Source organism: Erithacus rubecula (assembly GCF_903797595.1).
Source record: "Erithacus rubecula genome assembly, chromosome: 3".
Classification (NCBI taxonomy): domain Eukaryota; kingdom Metazoa; phylum Chordata; class Aves; order Passeriformes; family Muscicapidae; genus Erithacus; species Erithacus rubecula.
The window spans coordinates 8,398,849-8,419,156 of NC_136689.1; the positions used below are offsets into that span (position 1 = coordinate 8,398,849).

The 20,308-nt window shown below is 37.5% G+C and overlaps 1 protein-coding gene across 1 annotated transcript in view; it reads right to left on the reverse strand.

The window, feature by feature from the left end:
• Positions 1–20,308, reverse strand: part of PTPRN2 (protein tyrosine phosphatase receptor type N2) — a 628,212-nt gene that overhangs the window by 21,253 nt on the left and 586,651 nt on the right. Inside the window, exons 18-21 of the mRNA XM_079300304.1 lie at positions 12,903–13,022; positions 11,605–11,771; positions 5,951–6,004; positions 3,877–3,941 (exon numbers count right to left, since the gene is read on the reverse strand). Coding sequence (XP_079156430.1) covers positions 3,877–3,941; positions 5,951–6,004; positions 11,605–11,771; positions 12,903–13,022 — 406 coding nt within the window. The remainder of the gene's footprint in view (positions 1–3,876; positions 3,942–5,950; positions 6,005–11,604; positions 11,772–12,902; positions 13,023–20,308) is intronic.

Below are 20,308 nucleotides of genomic sequence, written 5' to 3' on the forward strand. Positions count from 1 at the left end.
GCAAAAGAGAATGAAATGAGAAAATTCTCAACTTTTCTCTATATTACACAAAAAGAAAAAAAAAATCTGATCAGCTCAGCATTACTGCGAGTTTGGAGTGAGGAAGAAATATCAAGTAGACCAAATCTAAATCATCTTATCTTCCCTAGTAACAAAGAATAAAACTTGTAAACACATCAAGAATGTTGAAATTCTCAGCAGAAATCAGCCTGAGAGAAATAGTCCCTATCAAAAATCCAGCAAGCATTGTTACCTACAGAAACAATCTATTATAATTTTCTGTATTTATTTAAATAATGAAAATGCACATGGGCTGAACTAAATCACTTCTCTGCTTCTAACTCAAAACTAAAGCTTGTCCTAAGATGGCTGTCACCAAAATGAGAGGTAACTGTGTTAAAACTCTAACACCATGTACAAATAGTTATCATCATTAAATAGGTATCATAGTTGAAATACTGTATATAGTATTTAAATATGTTACTGTAAGAAGAGATTCAGCACTATTTCATTTTTCTTATTGCCTTGATGAGTATAGAATCAGGGTCTCTGCATATCACAGAATCACAGAACATTAGGCTGGAATGGGATCTCAAGGATCGACTTGTACAAACTTTCAGGTGACAGCATATGAAGCTAGGAAGACAAAAAATTATAGTAATAAACTACACAATAAATTGCCACATTAATTATTTGAACAATGAAACAAAAGGACATATTTTGCATTTAAACTTCCTGCTTCCTGACATGACACAGGAATGATAGCTCTGGACAGACACTGCTGCTCTCTGACTACTCCAGTACCTCAGATTATTTAATGTGGACATCAGGAATAAGTGCACAGATGCAGTCATTGCATTTACCGAGGACAGTGAAATTCATCAAGAATCTCCCCCAACAGCAAATCCATCCCAGTGCCCTTGTGAGCTCCTGCACATCCTTCCACCAGCTCAATTCATTCCCCAAGTACACCATGGGAGCGTTTCTGCCCTTGTTACCAACTTTTACTGTCCTGTAAGCGCCCTGAGCAGAGATGCTTTGCTTCTTTAAATTTTAATTCTTTAAAATTCCCTTCCTCGAAGGGGTTGGGGCTGTCAAACTGATGTGGCAGATGTCAAACACAAAATCCTCTCCAACTTATTTCCTTTCCCCTGCTCTAGGTTTTAGGAACAGGTCCCTTGTTGGTGGTTTTCAGCACCTAAAATAATAGGAAGGTTGGCAACAGCAGGGTAGTAGAAGATATGAATTTATAACTTGTTTAATAGACTAAGTGTTAGCACTAATTCAATGAGCATTGGAAGAAATTGTAAATGACAAAGGCATTTACAGTTAACTGTCTAAGAGAATGCGGGGAAGTAAATCATTACATGAAAAAGGAGCTCCTTTGCCCAACCTATTAAAGACCCCACTAAAGAGCCAAGGTATTTATTGATTGCTTTCTACTTTCCCACTGCTGAAACTAAGTACTCCTCTATTTACTTTGATTTAAAAATGCATTATTGTCTTCTTTCTAATAAACCAGACCATGGAACAAGAAACTCAAATTATTCTAAGTTTATTCTTAAAAGTCCGTGGTGGTTTTTTTTTTCGGTTAGGTTTTTTTTTTTTTTTTTTTTTTTTTTTTTTTGAAAGACTGAAGGCCTTAATCCTTAAAAGCCTTTTTGAAAGAAGGGTTCCTCGATGCTGGCCCTGCAGCTGGGCCCAGATTGAAAGTGCACTTACATTTTTATGTTCAGCGCTGAAGGACTCTGAAGTTAGCCCTCGCACTGCACATAAAAGCTTTGGAAAGGGCATTCTTTGCCACTCGTGCAATTCATTCTCTAAGAAAAGGAAATGGAAAGAAAGATTTCATGTCCAGGGCTTCAGGCCTTTGATCATTTGATGAACATTGGATCCTCAACCTGGGCCTCCAGCTTCTCAGGCCAGACAAAGAGGGCCCCGGCCGCACAGGCTGGGCCGCGGCTCCCGCCCGAACAAAACCTTTGGCGGCCGCACAGTGTGACAGCCTGGGAAAGGCCCACCTCAGCAGGGCTGAGATGCCCGCTCTGCCCTTTGATCTTTCATTTAAACTCCAGCCAAAGCACCAGGTCAGGGGATTTCGCGTCGCACACCCCCACGGGCAGAGGGGAGCAGGTCAAGAACAAAATGGGGGTGAGCGATCTCCAGAAAGGCCTGTGACGCCTTTCTCTGGCCAGTTTCACATGACTTGTCTGGCATTGTGAAGCGCTAAGCCCACACTTAAAATGGAATTTGACATTACATGGTACAATGGAGTCAATAAATGGCATTCTTCAGTGCTTTTGCAACAAAGTCAACCCTCCCTTAAGTGGCTGAAAGCCCCAAGCCAGAAAATACTCCTCATTTACTTCTATATACCAATAAATTGCATAAACTTTAAATCCAGGTTTCATTATGGCTTCTCGCTGCTGATGGCCGAAATGAACAAACACTTAACAAAGGTCCACATTAATTTTTCCACATTAATTTTATGATGTACAGTTGCTTCTATTTTTAAAGTCCAGGTTGTCACGTGGCAAGTAACAAGCATTGGAAATATCTCCATATTCCTTCACAGAGCAAAAACCCATTTTCCAACAAGCATGAAAAACTAATCTCATCCCACTGAAAAATTTATTTTCAGTACAGCGCAAAGGAGAAGGCAAACATACAACTTCTTTTAGCATCAGTGGCAAGTTCCACATGATGCTTGCGGGCAGAAAATTCAGTCCATGTTTGATGAGACATGTTAACAGAATCTGGAGACAAAAAAAAAGAAAAGCTAAAATCTTTCTAAAGGGACCGGATGCCACCATGTCCCAGAGGACTGGAATATTTAGGATGCAGCAGCAGATGACTGTAAAGCATGGGGAGTATTTTTAAACTACATGAAAAACATGTCAATGTTACAAGATCTTAAATAAAAACTGTTCAAAGAACTGTTGTTTCTCTTTATAAATTACCATGTTTTTACAACTAATCCTTTTTCATTAAATACCCATGTGTGCATAATGCCAGATGTGGCTTAAGAACTCAGGTTAAGAATTAATAAAGGCAAATTTGGTCAGGTTTACACATTCACTCTCACCCCCCTTCTTCTGAAGACAGTACCAGTGTTAAAAATTTGTTCAGTTCTAACAAAGATTATTTCAGAGTATCTCAAATACTTCTCAACATGAACAATTTATGAATCAAGAAAAAAAAGGAATCTATAGATTGCTCATTTTAACAAACAAGTTTATGTTTTGTTGGCAGATTATTTCCCACGTCATAAAATGACACATCACAGATGAGACTTCTAAGAAACAGAAAAGTTAAATACATTGTTCAATATCAAACAAATAGTGCTAGAACTGGCAATGGAGATTTATTTTCAGTCCTCTGTCCTGTTCACTACAGTCTTTTTCCTTGTAAGAAACAAATCTGTGCCAGACACAATACCCTCTCTGGCACCACCACTTACACACACGTTGGTGGCAATCGGCAGCTCCAAAAAGTAAAATAATTGCAGCTGACTGTCTTGGTGAGGTAGGTGACAGGGGACTGGGCAACAGCCATGACACAGCTCAGGACCTAGCTCCTGTAACCACTAAATTAGGGTTGTACAGCCCCAAGGCATCTTTTGCAAAAACTGTAATAACTATTTTAAATGATAAATTTAAAAATTCAAATACTTCTCAACAGCACAAACACACCTCTCATTATTCACAAAGCATTTGCATTAGGTATGAAAATAAAACTACGGAACATTCAGGAAAGAGTACAATTTGCCTCTAATTTATTCTCAGATTTTCTGTGAATATTGCTCCCCCACTGTTGTCATGGCAACACAAGCACATCTTTCAGTACTGAGGAAGTAACAAGCCTTTCGATTCTCACCTTTGGCCATTTTATTGAGAACCATGTCAATTAGAATGTAGGTTCCACTTCTTCCCGCACCATCGCTGCCAACAGAAAAGGAAAAAGAAAATATAAAGCCTATCAATGTGCATCTAGACTCAACATGAAGGTACCTGCCCTTAATGTTACAGTGTTACACATGGTGGGAGAGGAGAGAATGAGGGGTTAAAGGAGGGTACTGAGAGAGGAGAGAAAGCTTGCACTGAATAAACACAAGCTGGTTGTGGAAGATTAACCACTACCCTGCATGGATAACAGGGCTTTGCTTTGATTTTTTTAAGCCAAATTGTGTTCATGCAAGAAAAAACATTTTAAACAACAGTGGAAAACCTTAAACCAGGATACCATTTCTGTTCAAAATGTGTATATATAGTGACCTTACAGTCACATATATGAGATGAAGAGCTCAGAGTAAGTTTGACTAGAACATTATCCAGAATAGCCAAAACTGCTGCAGATTGCACTTAAACACAGTGGTCAGAGGGAATGCAGAGACCTGCTCAAGAACAAATATTTGATTACTGAAGACTGCAATCTTTCTTCACTGTATATGACTGGTTTGTTTTTTCTCTGTACCTTTCCCTTTAGTTCTTCTCTAGTAGCAATGACCAGAAAGAATTATTATCTTATAATTCTTAAGAAATAGCTTTAACTTTTGTGTATCAATAGCCCTTCCTCAGAGATGTGAGACCAAGCCATGGGAGGGGAAAGCTCCCTAATCTGAATGCAGCTTGTGTCCCTTTCAGAGAGCAACGTGTAATTGCCAGCGTGATGCTCTTTTAGAGCTGCTGTTAGCAAACATAATTAAGACTTTAAGTAAAAGCTTTTTTTCTTTCCCTCCCCAAAATTTTTACAAAGGTGCATGTGTGACCCATTAGGCTGGTATGTAGTTTTATTAATTAAGCCATTATTTTTACTGATAGCTCAATTTGTGTACAAGAATTAACGAAAGAAAAAATAATAGAACAGCATGAAGCACGTTATTGCATTCTGTTTACAGGCAGGCTATGAAACTTAATTTCTGTAGACAGACATTTTTTTATTTCAGTTACTAGATCACTGTTTAGAGAAAAGGAGCTAGTGGTAATAATTTTTTCTTCTGTCTATAAAGGGAACAAAGAGGCAATCTTATTAGTTAAGCTGAATAATGAGAGACAAGACAGCAACCAGACACAATAAAAACAAAAACTGCTAAGCTCATGGCAGATATTTCCATCCATCACAGTAAGGAAAGAGTGAGAAATTGAAGGGTCTTTATTGTGCATCAAATAGTTCTTTTCTCATGTTTTCTGAAGGCAATGCAGACAAGCCCCCTATGGAGCATTCAGCTCCTTGCATCCTCACTGGGCTGAGCCACACGTGAGAAACACATCCCCTCCCTCCTCACTCCCACCCAAAGTGAAATGCCACATGGCAAACATCCTGCCTCTTACCAGGGCTGTTTGTCTGTCTTCATTATCTACGAGGATATTTTCAATAAATAAGTCAAAAACTCCAATGGCAAAACCCAAAATTAATGTTATTATGGTGAACTTTGCCATTGAACTGCCCAACAGCTTTCATGTGCATCTATCACATTGTCAGGCCTAAAAATACTCTGTGCTTAAAGAATTGCTCAATCTCTGGGCAGGTTTCCACTCCCTGACACTTCCCTCTTCTTACTCTGATTGTTAAAAACAAGCAAAGAAGAAATAAAACATAACTGACTGTTAATAAAATAAAGCAGACTAAATTGGGAGAGCATGCAGAGAACATCTATAATTTTGAAGGAGATGTATGAAATTGAAGATGCTGTTTATACTAGAAAGTGTGGCCATACATTGTTAAGTCACAGCTCAACATCTAAAAATCATATAGAAGGATAATTTTATGATGAAAACAGATCCTAAGTATTAAACAGCATTAAAACTCAGTGGAATGATACTTAAAACTTTTAGCCTACCTCACTATTTTGTGATTCATGTAAAGTTTTGATTTGCCCACTTTGTTTATATCTATGTTAAATTCTTATACATACAGATCTCTCTAAAGCTGTTTTAGAAATTGTACTTGCCTGCAATGAACAACTACTGGACAAGAGCGACCCCTGTAGCACTTGTTTACTTTTCTGAAATAAAACAGACACAAAAAATTAATTAAGCACATTATATACTGTTTCTTTAGCCAACTGTCAAAAATAAGCAATGAGAAAATGCAAATATTGCTGACTTTAGAGAAATACTCAGGTTGATAGTTTCCTAATATAACAAGCTGTTAAGCAGATAATGTTGTTTAAAGTTTGATTCTGGTGTGCTGCCTAAGAAATCCCTGAAAACATTCAATTATTACTGTTGTCTCGGTAAAATAAATGAGCTGTTTTCTCAAATGGTTCATTTCTTAGCTCCAAAACTAAGATTATCTTGAGATGCTTTGATTTTGAGGCAAACTTTGAGTTCATGAGCTTGCTCAAGAAAATATCAAGGGACATCAAACTGAATATAAAATTAAAAAAGGCTATTCCATTACACTTTGTACAATGTGTGCTGATCTGTAACACCACTTCTTCTCAGAAAGGCAAATGCCAAATCTCCTGAAACGCTTCTTAAAAATTCTAAAATCTAATCTTATCATAGTAAAAATAACTAAATCCATCAGTAAGCTTTGGTTCTACTGCATTGGTTCTATTGAAAAAGTGTTATATATTTAATATTTACACACTGTTGTCTTCGACAGCTCCCTGGTTAAACATTCTCAGTGGCAAGAGAATATATGTGAAATCAATCGATACAAGTACAGCCACAGAACAGGTCAGCTGATATGTAAACTCAATGAAGGAATTAACTACTGCTTAAGCAAACCAAGATACTCAGTCTAAGAATAGAGCCCACGAAATTGGTTTAAATCTATTTAAATTGCCTTACAAAAACCAAAATCCCAAGCCCTCTCTTTTGCTCTAGGATATATTTTGCATGTCAAGTATGTTGCAGGCCAAAAACCCATAAAATATGCACACATATGTTAACAAGGCAAGATGAATAAAGGCTAAAATGGGAAAGCATTGCTTCAAGAAATCAAAACCTTTCATTCAAATTATTTGATGAGATGTTTGAGTTTACTGGAGCTAGAAGGTCTCCTATAAAATAGTTTCATAGGGCAGCTTCCAAGGGGTGGTCTGATAGTCCCCAGCTCAGCATAAGTGCTACACAGGGGCTTGATAACTGAACTAAAGGGAGCTGCTGAAATTTGACAACAGTGGTGTGATGTTATTATGAATTTTAAAGCATAACTAACCTACTGAATCATTTAGTTCTTGGCTGTTCATCTATTCACTAACATCTGTGCTGTGAAAACATGCACATATATTTAAACACTGCTTAAAGTATAGCCTGAACATGCCTAAACTTCTGACAGGGTGTTGGGATACCTGGAACTCAACCCAAATGGGTTATGGAGGTATTGGTGATATCCCATGAAACCGTGTTTTCACATTCTTCTTTTTTGTTACTTAAGATTCTAACCAAACTTGAGAACAATATTAAGGTTTTGTAAGGATTCCTTTTAAACGTTTGAATTCAGCGACTTTTCACAATTCTTACTCTCTTGCTTACTTATGTAAATCATACTTGCAGAGACATTTGTCTCTATTTATATTCCCTGGATGTAAGTCATTAATGCAGTAGAACAATGTTCTTATTAAATGAGTGGTAAGTAATTGAGGAGCACATGACTTCAGAAGTTAAATGGACCATTTATATGTCCATAAATATATCTATATGCAGGTAGTACCAAACAAAACTTCAACGACTTGGGCTACAGCAGAGTTTTCATATGGATGAACCATTCAGTTCCTGATGGTCATGTCTTGAAGATCAGCTCCTTCTATATCATATAAAGCCTGGTTTGGTCTTTGTTTTGATTTGTTCTGTTCTAAATTATACAGTAAATATATTTGAAATGTCTGTACCAAAATCTGATACAGTCAGCCTGCATTCCCCAACTTGCAGCTGGTCACTCTCCCCCCACCCCCACCATGTGCATTAGCAAAGAGTTGTTTTTCCATTTCAAGTATTAAATAAAAGTTAATCACTACAGAGGGGTATTTACCGTTTCTCTTTCTGCTTGTGTGGTTCCTTTGTTCCTTGCGTGGCACCACTAATATGATATTTGCATGTTGTGACTAACCTTCTACCAAAGTCCTAATATAATTTCAATGAAAAACTCAATCTAAATCTATCAGACCTCTCAGTAAATCAGACAGCCAGAGACACATGTTAGGGAAAGACACCTTATGTTTGTCAGTTTTATTGAAGGCGTTTCAAACATTTTCATTATCACACATTTCAGAAAACACATTAAAACAAAGGTTTTCAATCCAGCTGGTTCATAGCTTTGTCTATATATAGCTCATGAAAATATTTAGAAGTGCAGCAACATCTCACTTCATTCTTAGTTCTGTCTAATGAGAATGAGCTGAAAATTCATCAGTAAGCGAAGTTCTTGAATGTTGAAGAAAATATATATTATATATTATATATATATACATATACAGGAAGAATTAACTTAGAAAGAATGATTAGTAATACAAACCAACCCTTGGCTCATTGAGTGAAAAAGAAATCATCATGCAAACCATCAGCAAGCAAAGGTCAGAGGTCGTTAGAGGCTCAGAAAAGGGGTTTCCCACATTGTCCCTGCAGCAGAGTCACAGTTTCCAATGATCACTTTTGTGACTATGCAACTGGGCTCATATTACTAGCTGCAACATCACAAAAATGACACTGGCAACCGCTAATTAGCTGGCAAAATAAGAATTTGTCCATTTTTAAAGTGAGCAGTGTTAGTAAATGCCATTGCACACAGCGAGAAGTGATAGCATAATAGATATATATTTTAAGCAAAGCCCTCACATGTGATGCTAATTATCTTTTAGCTTAGCAGTCCCTCTTTAAAGTGTAAATGTGCTCCCTCTGGGCTCAAGAAATATTTAATGACACATATCAGTGCATGACTAACAAGCTAGTCCAGAGCAATAATGATTGGTCTATTGTTCAAAATGAAATTAGGACTCCAGAAGCATTTAAAACTGACCAGTAGTTTCCGTAGTAGCCTCACCTCTCAGGGACTGTCTTTTGTACAGATTTGTAAATTATAAAGAATAATCTCTTTTTGGCAATTTATTCCTACATTATGAAAGTATGATAGATTATTCAGCAAGGTTTAATGTATCTGCTAGATGCAAAATCATCTAAATCACTGTCTGATACAGAGTAAGAGAAATGTAAGCTTTCAGTTTTCAAAGAAACTTGCAAAATTTATTTCAATAAAAATGTTTAGGTCCATATTTCCACAGACTCTGGGCAAGGTAATTTTGGGAATCCAATTTTTCTTGGTGATGAATTAGAAAAAATAGAGGGTTGGTTATGTATATGCTTAATTTCATATATGTATGTGAATATATAAATATACACACATATCCATATATATACGAACACGCTGAATGCACATAAAAACATAGATAAGATTAAAAGAAATGAGAGCAGCCCCTTCCTAGCACTACCCTACTATGAGTATGGTAGCACTGTCAGACATTTTTCTGGGGGCTTTATGACTCAGCTGTTGTAATCCAGCAGAGTCTGTACTTTAAATAGAAAGCTTCAGGTGCAAAACATGTATTGTACAAATGAATATTTTAGAAATAGTGCATTAGTTCTTTTGTCATTAAAAAAGAATGAAAAAAAAAAAAAACAACCCAAAGATCAGATGACCAAGAAAACTGAGATTCATAGACCAGCTATTGTGCATGCCAAAATTCCTTTTCAGGAGGAATTTTACTATGCATTCAGTACTAAGAGTTCATTGTACAAAATCTGCACGTAGCAAATGATTACAGTACCCTACACTGGACTGTGAATACATGTGAAATGAACACTCAGAATTCAATTAAATCTTAACAGGTTCATTCCCATACTGGCTTAAAATACAAAGAATGGCAGCTCTGCTACTTTTCTCATCTAGTTATCATTTTTCTTTTTCAAAGTATTGCACAACACTCCTTCAACAGGGCTATTTAACCCCTACACAATGTCACTCTAAGAAGCGCTTTCCTGGCGATGTGAACTGTGACTTACTGTGGATCTAATCCTGCAGCTCACGCAGGGACCTCAATCCTTCCTGAAACAAGTCAGAGGCGAGGTGCCCTGAGCTTCAGATGTCCTGGCTGTACAGGCTCATTTATGCTCTAGTTAGAATTGCTAGCAGATTTCCCACTAAGTTTGAAAAGAGCAAAGCCGGGCGTTGTGCTGCAGCCCCACACAGCTTAATGGAGCCGAGTCACAATTCTCACTACAGAAATTCACTACAGGAAACTTCCTCGGTACCACAAGCAAAGGGAAATCAACCTATAAAAATCATATTAAGGTTGAACCCAGAGAAGAAAACCTTGAAAATTCAATTAGAATTTCAATTCCATCCTATGGCTGTGCTTCCTTGCTCCACTACTGCTTTGGTATTGTGACTCTGGAGTACATCCTTACATCCTCACCTGGCCACAGCTCCAAGTGACTCAGAGCAGCTGCACTCCATTACCTGACCTGCACCGTGTGAGATGTCTCTCTGCTTTGAAAAGCCTTGCAATACGTACAAGAATACCGAGGGGATGAAGGGTGGCATTTAATCCTACATTTTAAAAGGTAAAATTTTGCCAATAGACAACTGTGCAACCAGCTCCTGTTGGCTGTACGCCAGCTCCTCCCCTTGGGTGCAGACACACAACTTCAACTGGCATCAGTCAGAGCTCCCAGCACACATCGAAAGAAACAAGTTTGGACCTTTAGAGCACTGAGCCCCTTATAATCACTTTGGGGGGTTGTAGATAATATTGTAGAGCAGAGAGAACAAGACACGATCCCACAGGCCGCTGGCGGATTGAGCACCAACTCCCCAAACCTCCCGGAGATTCTTTTCATTAGGCACAAGCGCATGGCCGTGGATTAGCTGCGCACGCTAACACCTACACGTGATGCGCCGGGCACGGTTTGCAATCAAATGAAGATTATTTCGCTCCGGTATTTATCATGCATGGCTTTAATTTTCAAATTAAAATTTAGATAGGCACAGCAAACATTAGAGAAGGTGGCAAGGACTTTCACAGCTTTTGCCTTTGTATGTTTGTATTTTAATGCCACACTTTCTTTAAAGTTCCAAAGGGTACGCTTTGTCAACATTTTCATCTGCATTCTCAAGCTTCCACCCTCCTGCAGCCAAAGGTCTGCAGACCTTGCTGTTGGATCCTTATGAGCAAATGGTCCCATGGGAATGACTCTATCGCCATATGACTCCACTGTGATTCTTTTTTTCAAGCATGCTCATACTTCCTAATTTACTTGTGAGAGTCTTGATATAAGGACCTTAGGGGAGCCACACAAAAAGCCTGGAAGTTGCAGAATGAATAAATACTTGGAAAACAAAGAAATACAGAAGAACTGAGATTATACAAAGGGAGGAAAGGTATTGATCTCTAAATAGGAAATGAATATGCATTAAACCCAGGTAACATCTCTGTGTGAGGCAACACTAAACATCAACCTACTGAAGATATTTCTCTTTCAGCATTGTGGCACCACAGGCTGAGGAGCCCCCTTTCAACCCAAAAATGTTTAAAGGCCAAAAAAAGCACAAATTCCTCAGACCCATATCGTGTTAAAAGAAGCACCATCCTTTGTGCTTTACCTGCGGAAATCCAGGAGGGATCTGGTGGAAGCAGGAACCCTCTGGTCGTTCCAGCTGAGGAAGTGAAACTGTGTCACTGTGCGGGTCTCGTTGGTCTGCAGGTTCTTCAGGTAGAAGCTCCTCACGAGGAAATCCTCGCACCAGATGTGCTCAGAGACAAGATTTACCTACACCCACAGGAAGGAACAAACGCAGATCAGCAATTTTGGTTGCAAGCCACATCTTCAGGATTGCAGGTGTAAGATTTCTGGGATGAAGGAATTGCACGAAAATTTTATTTTTATTAGCAGATTGGCCAGTACGGGTGAAAAAAAAAATTGATTTAGCAATCAGTGTAGCTGTCAGAAAGGAGTTAGCTGCCATTGCTATTGCATTGAAAACATAAGAAAAATATTGACATTTTAATGCAAAAGCAAAATTCACTGAATTTAATCTTTATATCATTATGTGAATACAAAAAATATTTTGTATTGAAAATGTGTTAGACTGGGAGTTCCTTTCTTATCAGAAATGTCCACAAATACATTGCCCAGGGCACTCTCAGAGGTCTTAAAAATCTGAATTGAATTCACACGAGAAGTGAAAATTCAGTTTCTTTTGCTAGAAGAAGAAAAATAAGCATTGAAAAAATGCAGCTTATTTGCAGAGCTCATCTTTTCAGAAAATGACTTTATTCCCATTTTAGTTTAAATAACAGCATTTCTTCACAATTTCTCCACATTTCTTCGTATTTGGCATTGTGGTATTATTTTCTTCCTCTACACAGCTGGACCACTGGAAAAATCTGACAGTCGTCAATGTTGCATTGCAACACAACACGTGATTTGATATTTTGGGCTAGAAATGCAAAGCAGAAAATAAAAATATATATTTGTTGTTGTGACTGAGGCAAGAGATAAAAATAGATAGGATTAATTACTACAGCAATATAGAGATTTTTCTACAAAGATTTACATATGGCTGTCCTAAGGCAAAATTCACCAGCTCTAAAAATACTATTTTCCTCTAAAACATGAATACACACTTTCATATATCAACCACTTGCAAAACCACTCAAAACACAAAAAAATTATTGTGCTTTTTTAATACTGCAATATTTCACTCATTATTTACTATATTTTACTCGGTGGAAACCACCTTGCTGTTAAAGCTGCACTCCAAATTTTCTTTTTTTGCAAATGCAGAAAACCACCCAAAGGCAAACCAAGTGTATTTCAGAGTCCACAGCTCGACCTGCAGGTTAGATCATCTCCAGCATCCTTCTGCCCCGTTTGCAAGCAGATATTTTGTGCAGGTACCTCGTAGATGTGGTAGAGGTTTGACCCTTCGTCTGGCCAGTAGTGGTGGCACTGCTTGACTCCGTTTTCCGCGAGGGGTGTCAGCATGACAATAACGACACAGCCGTTCTCCCAGACCATCTGCAGACAAAGAAAGACACCGTGGCCACATTGTGACTGCCTAATTACTGCGTGACATGTATAATTACTGCACTCAGACACACAATCAAAATTTATTCCATTCACAGGAAATTTATTTCATTTTCATTAGACACTTTTACTCTGCAGCTGCTTTCGAATCCCTGAATAAACTGGCACCATATTTTGCAGGCGTCCATGAAATATTAAAGAATTTCCGGCGATTTCAATTCAGGTCACCCACAAAATCTCTCCTTGCTCCTGGTACCGTGTTCAACTGCTTTTCTGTCAAACTTTTAGATCCACTAAAGGAACACTGAATGGTGCTTGCAGAACCCCCATCTATTTAAGATTTGATATTCAGCACTGAGGCAGCACAGATCTGCTAATTCACGTGTACTGAAACCTGTTTGTGTTCTCAACCCCATGTCTTTTTTCAGTTTGCCAAGTAGGGAAAGCCATTAAAGTGCTGCATTGCTGAAACAATCATAAAAGTTGCATCTGAACAACAGTAATGAAGAAAAGGCAGGGAAAATTCAAAGCAAATCTATTTTTCCAGGAACATTTTGGATGGAGAAGTCATCCCTCTAAATGCACATTTATAAATCATTCCTTGCAAATGTGCATTACTTTCTTTTCCTACAGCTTTCCTTTGTTTTCTTTCTTCCTTTTCCCTTTTTAAAATTTTCTCTTTCTTTTCCTTTGTCCTTCTCTCTTTTTTACTTTATTTTTCTTTCATTTTTTTTTTCTCTCTCCTCTTCCTTTCTTCCTATTTCTTTTCTAGTTCTGTTTTCCCCTTTTCTCTTTTTTTTTTTTTTCCTGGAGGTAGAATGAAAGTCCAACTGTGCTGCAGAGAGTGCATTCACAGAGCACAGGTACAGCAGAAACAGAAGAAAGCAGAGTATCTTCACTGCCAGCATGATCACTTAATAATTTAGACCAGCCACAGAGTAGGATACAAAAATCAAGCACATCCTCAACTAAAGGATTTGTGGATGTCTCTCACAAACAGCAAACAAGCAGAGATGCTCTGGTCTGGCATATCTCTGTTCCAAACACAGCCCATGACTGAACAAAAAGGCTCCTATGAATTAATACCAAGCAGCATAATCACTAAAAATTGTTATTATTATGCTGTACATTGATGTTATATTTGCATACAACTTTCATTGTCTTTTTGCTAGCATATAAAATTACTAAATGAAGAGTAAACTGCTCTTTTTGTGAAGGGTTATGTTTATTTCACAGAAATATTTATAAGCAACTGTATTGACATGTAAATTTTGTCAACAAAAAAGGCCTTTGTCTAAACTGTGCAAAGATGAGATGATACATTCAATTCAAGGATTATTTTTTTAAATTACATATCAAATAAAAAGGTTTCCCATTCATGGATAATGATGTTGTCTTCTCTTTTAAGAATAGCTTGCATATAGAGAAACAAATAATGTTTTTCTTCTCTTTTTTCATTTTGCAACATAATTAAAACTACTTTTAAAACTGGCTTAGAATTATTTAGAGAAATGAATCTAGGGTTTACACAGAATAGATCTATTTATAATTTTGAAAAGAAGTGGGGTAAAAAAATAACAGTGGAATTTAGGAATAATCTTTTTTTTTTTTTAACTCCTTAAAAAAGGTTTTTTAAATAAAAATGTCTGTAATTTCCTCCTCCTCACATTAAAACCTCACAATGCCACAAAACCATTTAAACATCCTTTAAAATTACAGACACTTTACAGACAGATGTATATTTATCATTTGTCTCTTTTCTTGTACTTCATTTATTCCAGGCCCCAGCTGGAAACCTTCTTTATATGTAAGGAAGAGGATACAGATTTCATTCATTCTAAAGTAGTTTCACCTTTTTCAGCCAGCAATCAGACTAAGATAAGAATTCAAAACATGCATCTTACTTTAAAACTAGTCCCACTAAATCAGTGCTTTCATCACATAACGATTTAATGTGCCTCTGGAAGGTATAGAAGCTCATTGAAGCCATTACCAAAATGAGGAGAAACACAGTTTTTATGAGTGTAATAAAAATACAATGATCTAGACCATAAACTAATCATCGAGCACTCTGCTTGTGCCACCCAAGTGTAACATTATAAAAGCCCACTCATTTAGAGAGGAATCCTCACAGTTTGGCAACCCTGTTCATTGGTTCAAAGACAGAGCATTTCATTAGAGAGGGGCTGTCTGCATCTCTGAAGATTTCATTAAGCATAAATCCAAATGAAAGTTAATTTAAACAAACAATTTCAAAGTTACTCTGGGGTATAATATTTCTTTTAGGTCATTGTGTGAAAAGTAGAAGTCAAATCTACTAAATCAAGAAGGCAATACAATCGAGTGCCTTCATTCCTGCCATAAGCAACTGTCCCTGCATCTCCTGTGCTTACCATTGAGATGGGATTTTCACTAAGCCTCACAGCCTGTGACTGGAGGACTACAGCATTTTCTTTGTTTTCTTGCTAATTTAAATATTAGAACATCAGCCTGGTATCTATTACCATATATTTCCAAATAACTTGGAAGCAGAATGAGTCAAAGGCAGATCACAGAGTTTTACACTGTCATCTGTTCACCTCCCCATCTTTAAGCAATTGGTGGGGTTTTCAGAAGCTGCATCTCCCAGCACTTCACACTTGGCTGTGCTCAGTGTCCAGACATACCCACAAACTAAAAAGTGGCCCCAAGAATGTGTCTTGGTAAAGGAAGAACAGGTTGACCAGACCTGGTCTGCACAATCCCAGCACAGCTTCTGGAGAAGCACCTGTGGTTACCAAATAAACATTTCTGCTGGCCTTGGAAAATGGAGAGAGAAGTTCAACTGCAAATATGCAGTAATTCACATATTTCTGAACTTTGTATGCTTGTACAGTGTGATAGAAGAATAAAGAGAACATCAGGTCCTCAGGGCAGAAACTTTTCTTTTTATGTAGAGCCCAGCAAAATTAAGTCTTAGACTCCAAGTGTCTGTATGTGTACATCATATAATATACACATGTATATATTTGCAATAGAGAAAATTTATTTAAATCACTTAAAACAGGCAGGCTCATGTTTGTAATTCATGGCAGTACTTTGAGTACAAGAAGAAATGTTGAACAGAATCTTGTGAATGGAAGCAATAAAGCCTGAGTTCTTATAGGAGCTCACTGCAGAGCCTGCAGTGTATTCTTTGCTGAAAAGGGAGGACACTGCATGATTTTGTGTGACATGTCCACCTTCAGCCTACAGGCCTAGAGAGTAACATGTTAATGATCTTTAATGAGGTTCTGCTGCATGCATCATTCTCAGAACACTTCTTGGATGAGAATAACACCTTCCTGTTCCATTAGCTGCAAATTAAAGGCTGAATCCTGCAATCCAAAGATGAGCACAGCATTTGAGATCCTCAGAATTCCCTGTTGATGAAATCCACCAAGTGTAGAGACCTCATGCTGTGGTTATCCAGCACTGACAGCCCCATATAAAGGGCTTCCACATTGGGATGAATTATGTTTAGTAAGAATTACTTGAAAAGGAGCACAGAATTGGTTTTTCATGTAATGAGAAAAACAAAGTCACAAATAGCAGAACCAGTGTTTCTACACTGCCATAAATCTGAAAAACATCAGTTTTTGATAGTTTACACTTTGAAATGTCCTTGTTTACTAGCTTGTAAATAAAATGGTTAATATGAACCCCCTTCTCTTTTTCAGACACTTCATCACTTTGAAGCTTCTTTTTATAATAAATTATTCTCCGCAAACTCCTTTTTCAGCCATTTCTGTCATTTTTGTGAAGGGGAAATGACAAGATATGAGCTCTGCCCAGACACTCTTCACTTAATGGAGACTAGTGGAGAAGTTTCTAAAATGCAGTGATTTAAAAGTAGAAAATAGATGGGATAATGAGCTAAATCCAGCCAGTTCACTAAATATGACATGCTAATCACACCAGCTGCTCTCTGGGAGAGACCTCCAGCAAACTACAGAATTTACCTTTTCAGTCTTTTAGGCTTCTCATACAATTGCTATAACTGGTAAATGCAAAGACTTGGAAAAGCAGATGAACCAGCAAAGACAGCCCAAATAATTTTTAAGGGTAATTGAAACTCAATATGAATAAATATGACTCCTAAAAAAACAACAAAGCAAGGTACTAACCTTTGCTGCATCAGATAAAATTCATTGCATTATACATTGTGAAAATAATTAACTCAACTGTGATGTCTTTCAAGCTTTACAAAACAAAGGGGGATCTTTTAGCTGAAGGAAAAAATTGGCTTGAATTTAGATTTTTGTTATCAACTAGAGCTTCACAATGCATGCCAGTCAAAAAGTCATAAAAATCTTTTTTGTGAAATATTTTGTTTGTAAATGACATAATCTTAATATGAAATGAATAAAATATGGCAAGGTCAGAGTTGTGGTTTGCAAAATCATAACTGTGTCTGACACTTAAGCAAATATGTAGGTTGAAAAATTAATGGTCAGTAATCTGTATTTCATTTAAAAAGTATCTGACTGCAGCTGGAAAAATGTCTTCAGAGAGGACCATATATAAATGAACAGTTGTATTATGTCCCCTGCTGTTGCAGCAACACTGGTTTGGAATCCATTGGGAAAGGCAAATTCAAGATGACTGTGTGTGTTGCAATAATTTCTCTTTCTGCTTTCTCATAGAGACACAAACTACTCTTATTCTTCTCAGTAGACTCCTAACTCAAGCCTTATTATTAAATAATTTAAATATGAGCTCTGTTTAGAGTTGCTCTGCTGAGAAAATTACATTAAGGAGCAAAAGTCCACCAAAATCATCAGAAATTAGCTTTTCCTTTAGTATTGAAAATGTGGAAACTGAACAATAAAGGGATACAAATTTAAGGGACCATTTCTAAGTACCTTTTCCAACCAAAGCCATAATTAGAAGGGAGCATGGTAAAAGCAGACTCCTTCCCTGAATGCTTATGGAATTTCTAATGCTATATTTATTTCTCATTGCTTGACAAGTTACTAGAGCTCTAGGGGCTACTGTGCTGTGCCTATGTCTCCCTTTCTGCTTCTCCTTTATTAAATTAAAATATGCATATTTTACACATTGAATTGCTTTCTGTTGGTTTTCACCTGCTCTTCTTTCTGAAGGTGAGAACTGATTAGACATGCAGGAAGTCCCATTCCAGGCAAAGAAAATAAAACTTGGGAATCACAACTACTTGAAAGCCTTGTGCCTTGTTCTGAAAGCACAGAACAAAATGTAGAAGAACAATTTAATCTGTAAATTAATTTCAGCACTCACAAAACATGCTGAACTGGGAGCACAGAAACCAGCATTTAGAGCAGACAAGGGTTTGGTACAGTTGTTGTACTCAGCCCACAGGCTTGAACACTGGTTTTGTTGGAAGACTCATTCAGATATGGGGACATGCTCTCCTGCTACTGGGATTTGCCCTTGGAGGCTACTGATGACTAATCCTTTTTACAGAGGAAACAGTCAACTGGCAGTGCTTTGTATTTCTTTTGTTGAATTCCAAAACTGGAAGAGAGAAGCAAGTGTTGCTGATTAGACATGCAAAGATTTGTCACGTCCTCAAGACTGTGATTCAGGAATCAGTTTTTAATATGCTGTTGTGATCTGGGAAGAAGCCAGCAGTCAGTTTCTTGAACTGATGCTGATAACTTATTCTTGATCAGGGGTAGAGAAAAGTAAACATAGTTTGAGATTAAGAAATGCAGGACTGGGGCAACAAAAAGCAAATGGCAATTGAACTCTGGCTCATATTAGGGCTATGAACTTTACTCTTGGGACCCCTTCTGCACTTCACATCTAACTTGCAATAAAAGTAAAAAATAATCAAGGAAACAGAGATGAGGTTTCCCCTCACACTACAGCCACAACAGTGCAAACCTCCACTCCAGGGTGGTCTCTGTCTGTCAGCAAGAGATGGGCAGCATTAACTAGAAGGCTGAAGAGCATTTCCAGTTTCAGACTATTTAATGTTCTGACAAGTAGTGGAGGAAAGATGGGGTAAGGAAAAGCATTGATGCAGAATGTGTAGGATGATGAAGCTTTTCCTTGCTTCCTAGAGGAGCATCCCAACCTCAAAGGGGCAGCACTTGAACTCTGCCTTCCTCTCCTGTCTGGCTTGGTGCTGTTCATGAGTGGTGCCTGCTCTGTCATCCTTGCCACACTAAGGCATTGGGGGATCTATTTAGCCTGGGCTACAAATCTGCTTAGGCAAAATCTATGGAGTTCTCTTGTCTAAACTACCAGTGTGTCCACTACGAGTGTGGACTGTATTTAATTTACTCTAATGACTTACTGCTATAGGTGCACATATTCAGCATATCATATTTCTCTGCTCCTTCTGCAAACTTCTGTAATGTTCAGATAATGATTAAATATGTTCTTCATGGAGGGAGGACATCACAGGAGCCCAACACATGCTTACAAGAATATATATATCACATATTATTTCATTTTCTAAGGTAACTGAAGCATGGCAGGACGTGTTTGTTCCCTCCCCCTATTTCATTTCTTTTGGTAAAATAAAAAAACATGAAAATGCACTTCCCTCCAAAAAGAAGGAAGGGAAAGAAAGGCAAACGTGGGTAGATTCATGAAAGAAAGACATAATATGGGTATTTTCAAGAGGAAAAATTTATGGCCTCCTACAGAAATCTTCATTTGGAGATGACAAACCTTAGCAGACACACAATTTATAAAACCAGCATAATTAAGAACAGTTTTTTCAGTCAAAGGAGTTGGTTCTAAGTATCCTAATTCTTAGAAATAGTTTCTTGCATATTATTATCCCTTGCTTCTTAGAACACTTTGCAAGTTAAGACATGTACTTCATGTCAAATATTTTGTGGAATTATAACCCAGCACACACTGAAAATAATAAAATTTTATGCCTCCAGAATTATTCACAACATGGAACTCCTGCTGCGAAAACTTGTTATAGATCAGAAATGTTCTACATCCTCTTTCTTTTGAATTATGTTCAAAGAGATGTTGAATTTTAATAGCGCTATGTGAAAGAGATGAGTGAAATCTCACTGAAGCTGCTGGACAAAATCATCACCTTTCATTCAAGATAAATGTAAGAAACAAGCAAACTCTTTTATGAAGCCTGATAACTGAAATTACAGAAGTTATCATCAAAAACAAGAGAAACATGAAGCATATGGACCCGTGAGTTTCTCTAGAAACTGATATGCTTAATGCAGAGAGAGAGCATTAATCAAGGCAAGATGATTAATCCTGATAAGCAGCATAAATGTGTAAAAGGAATA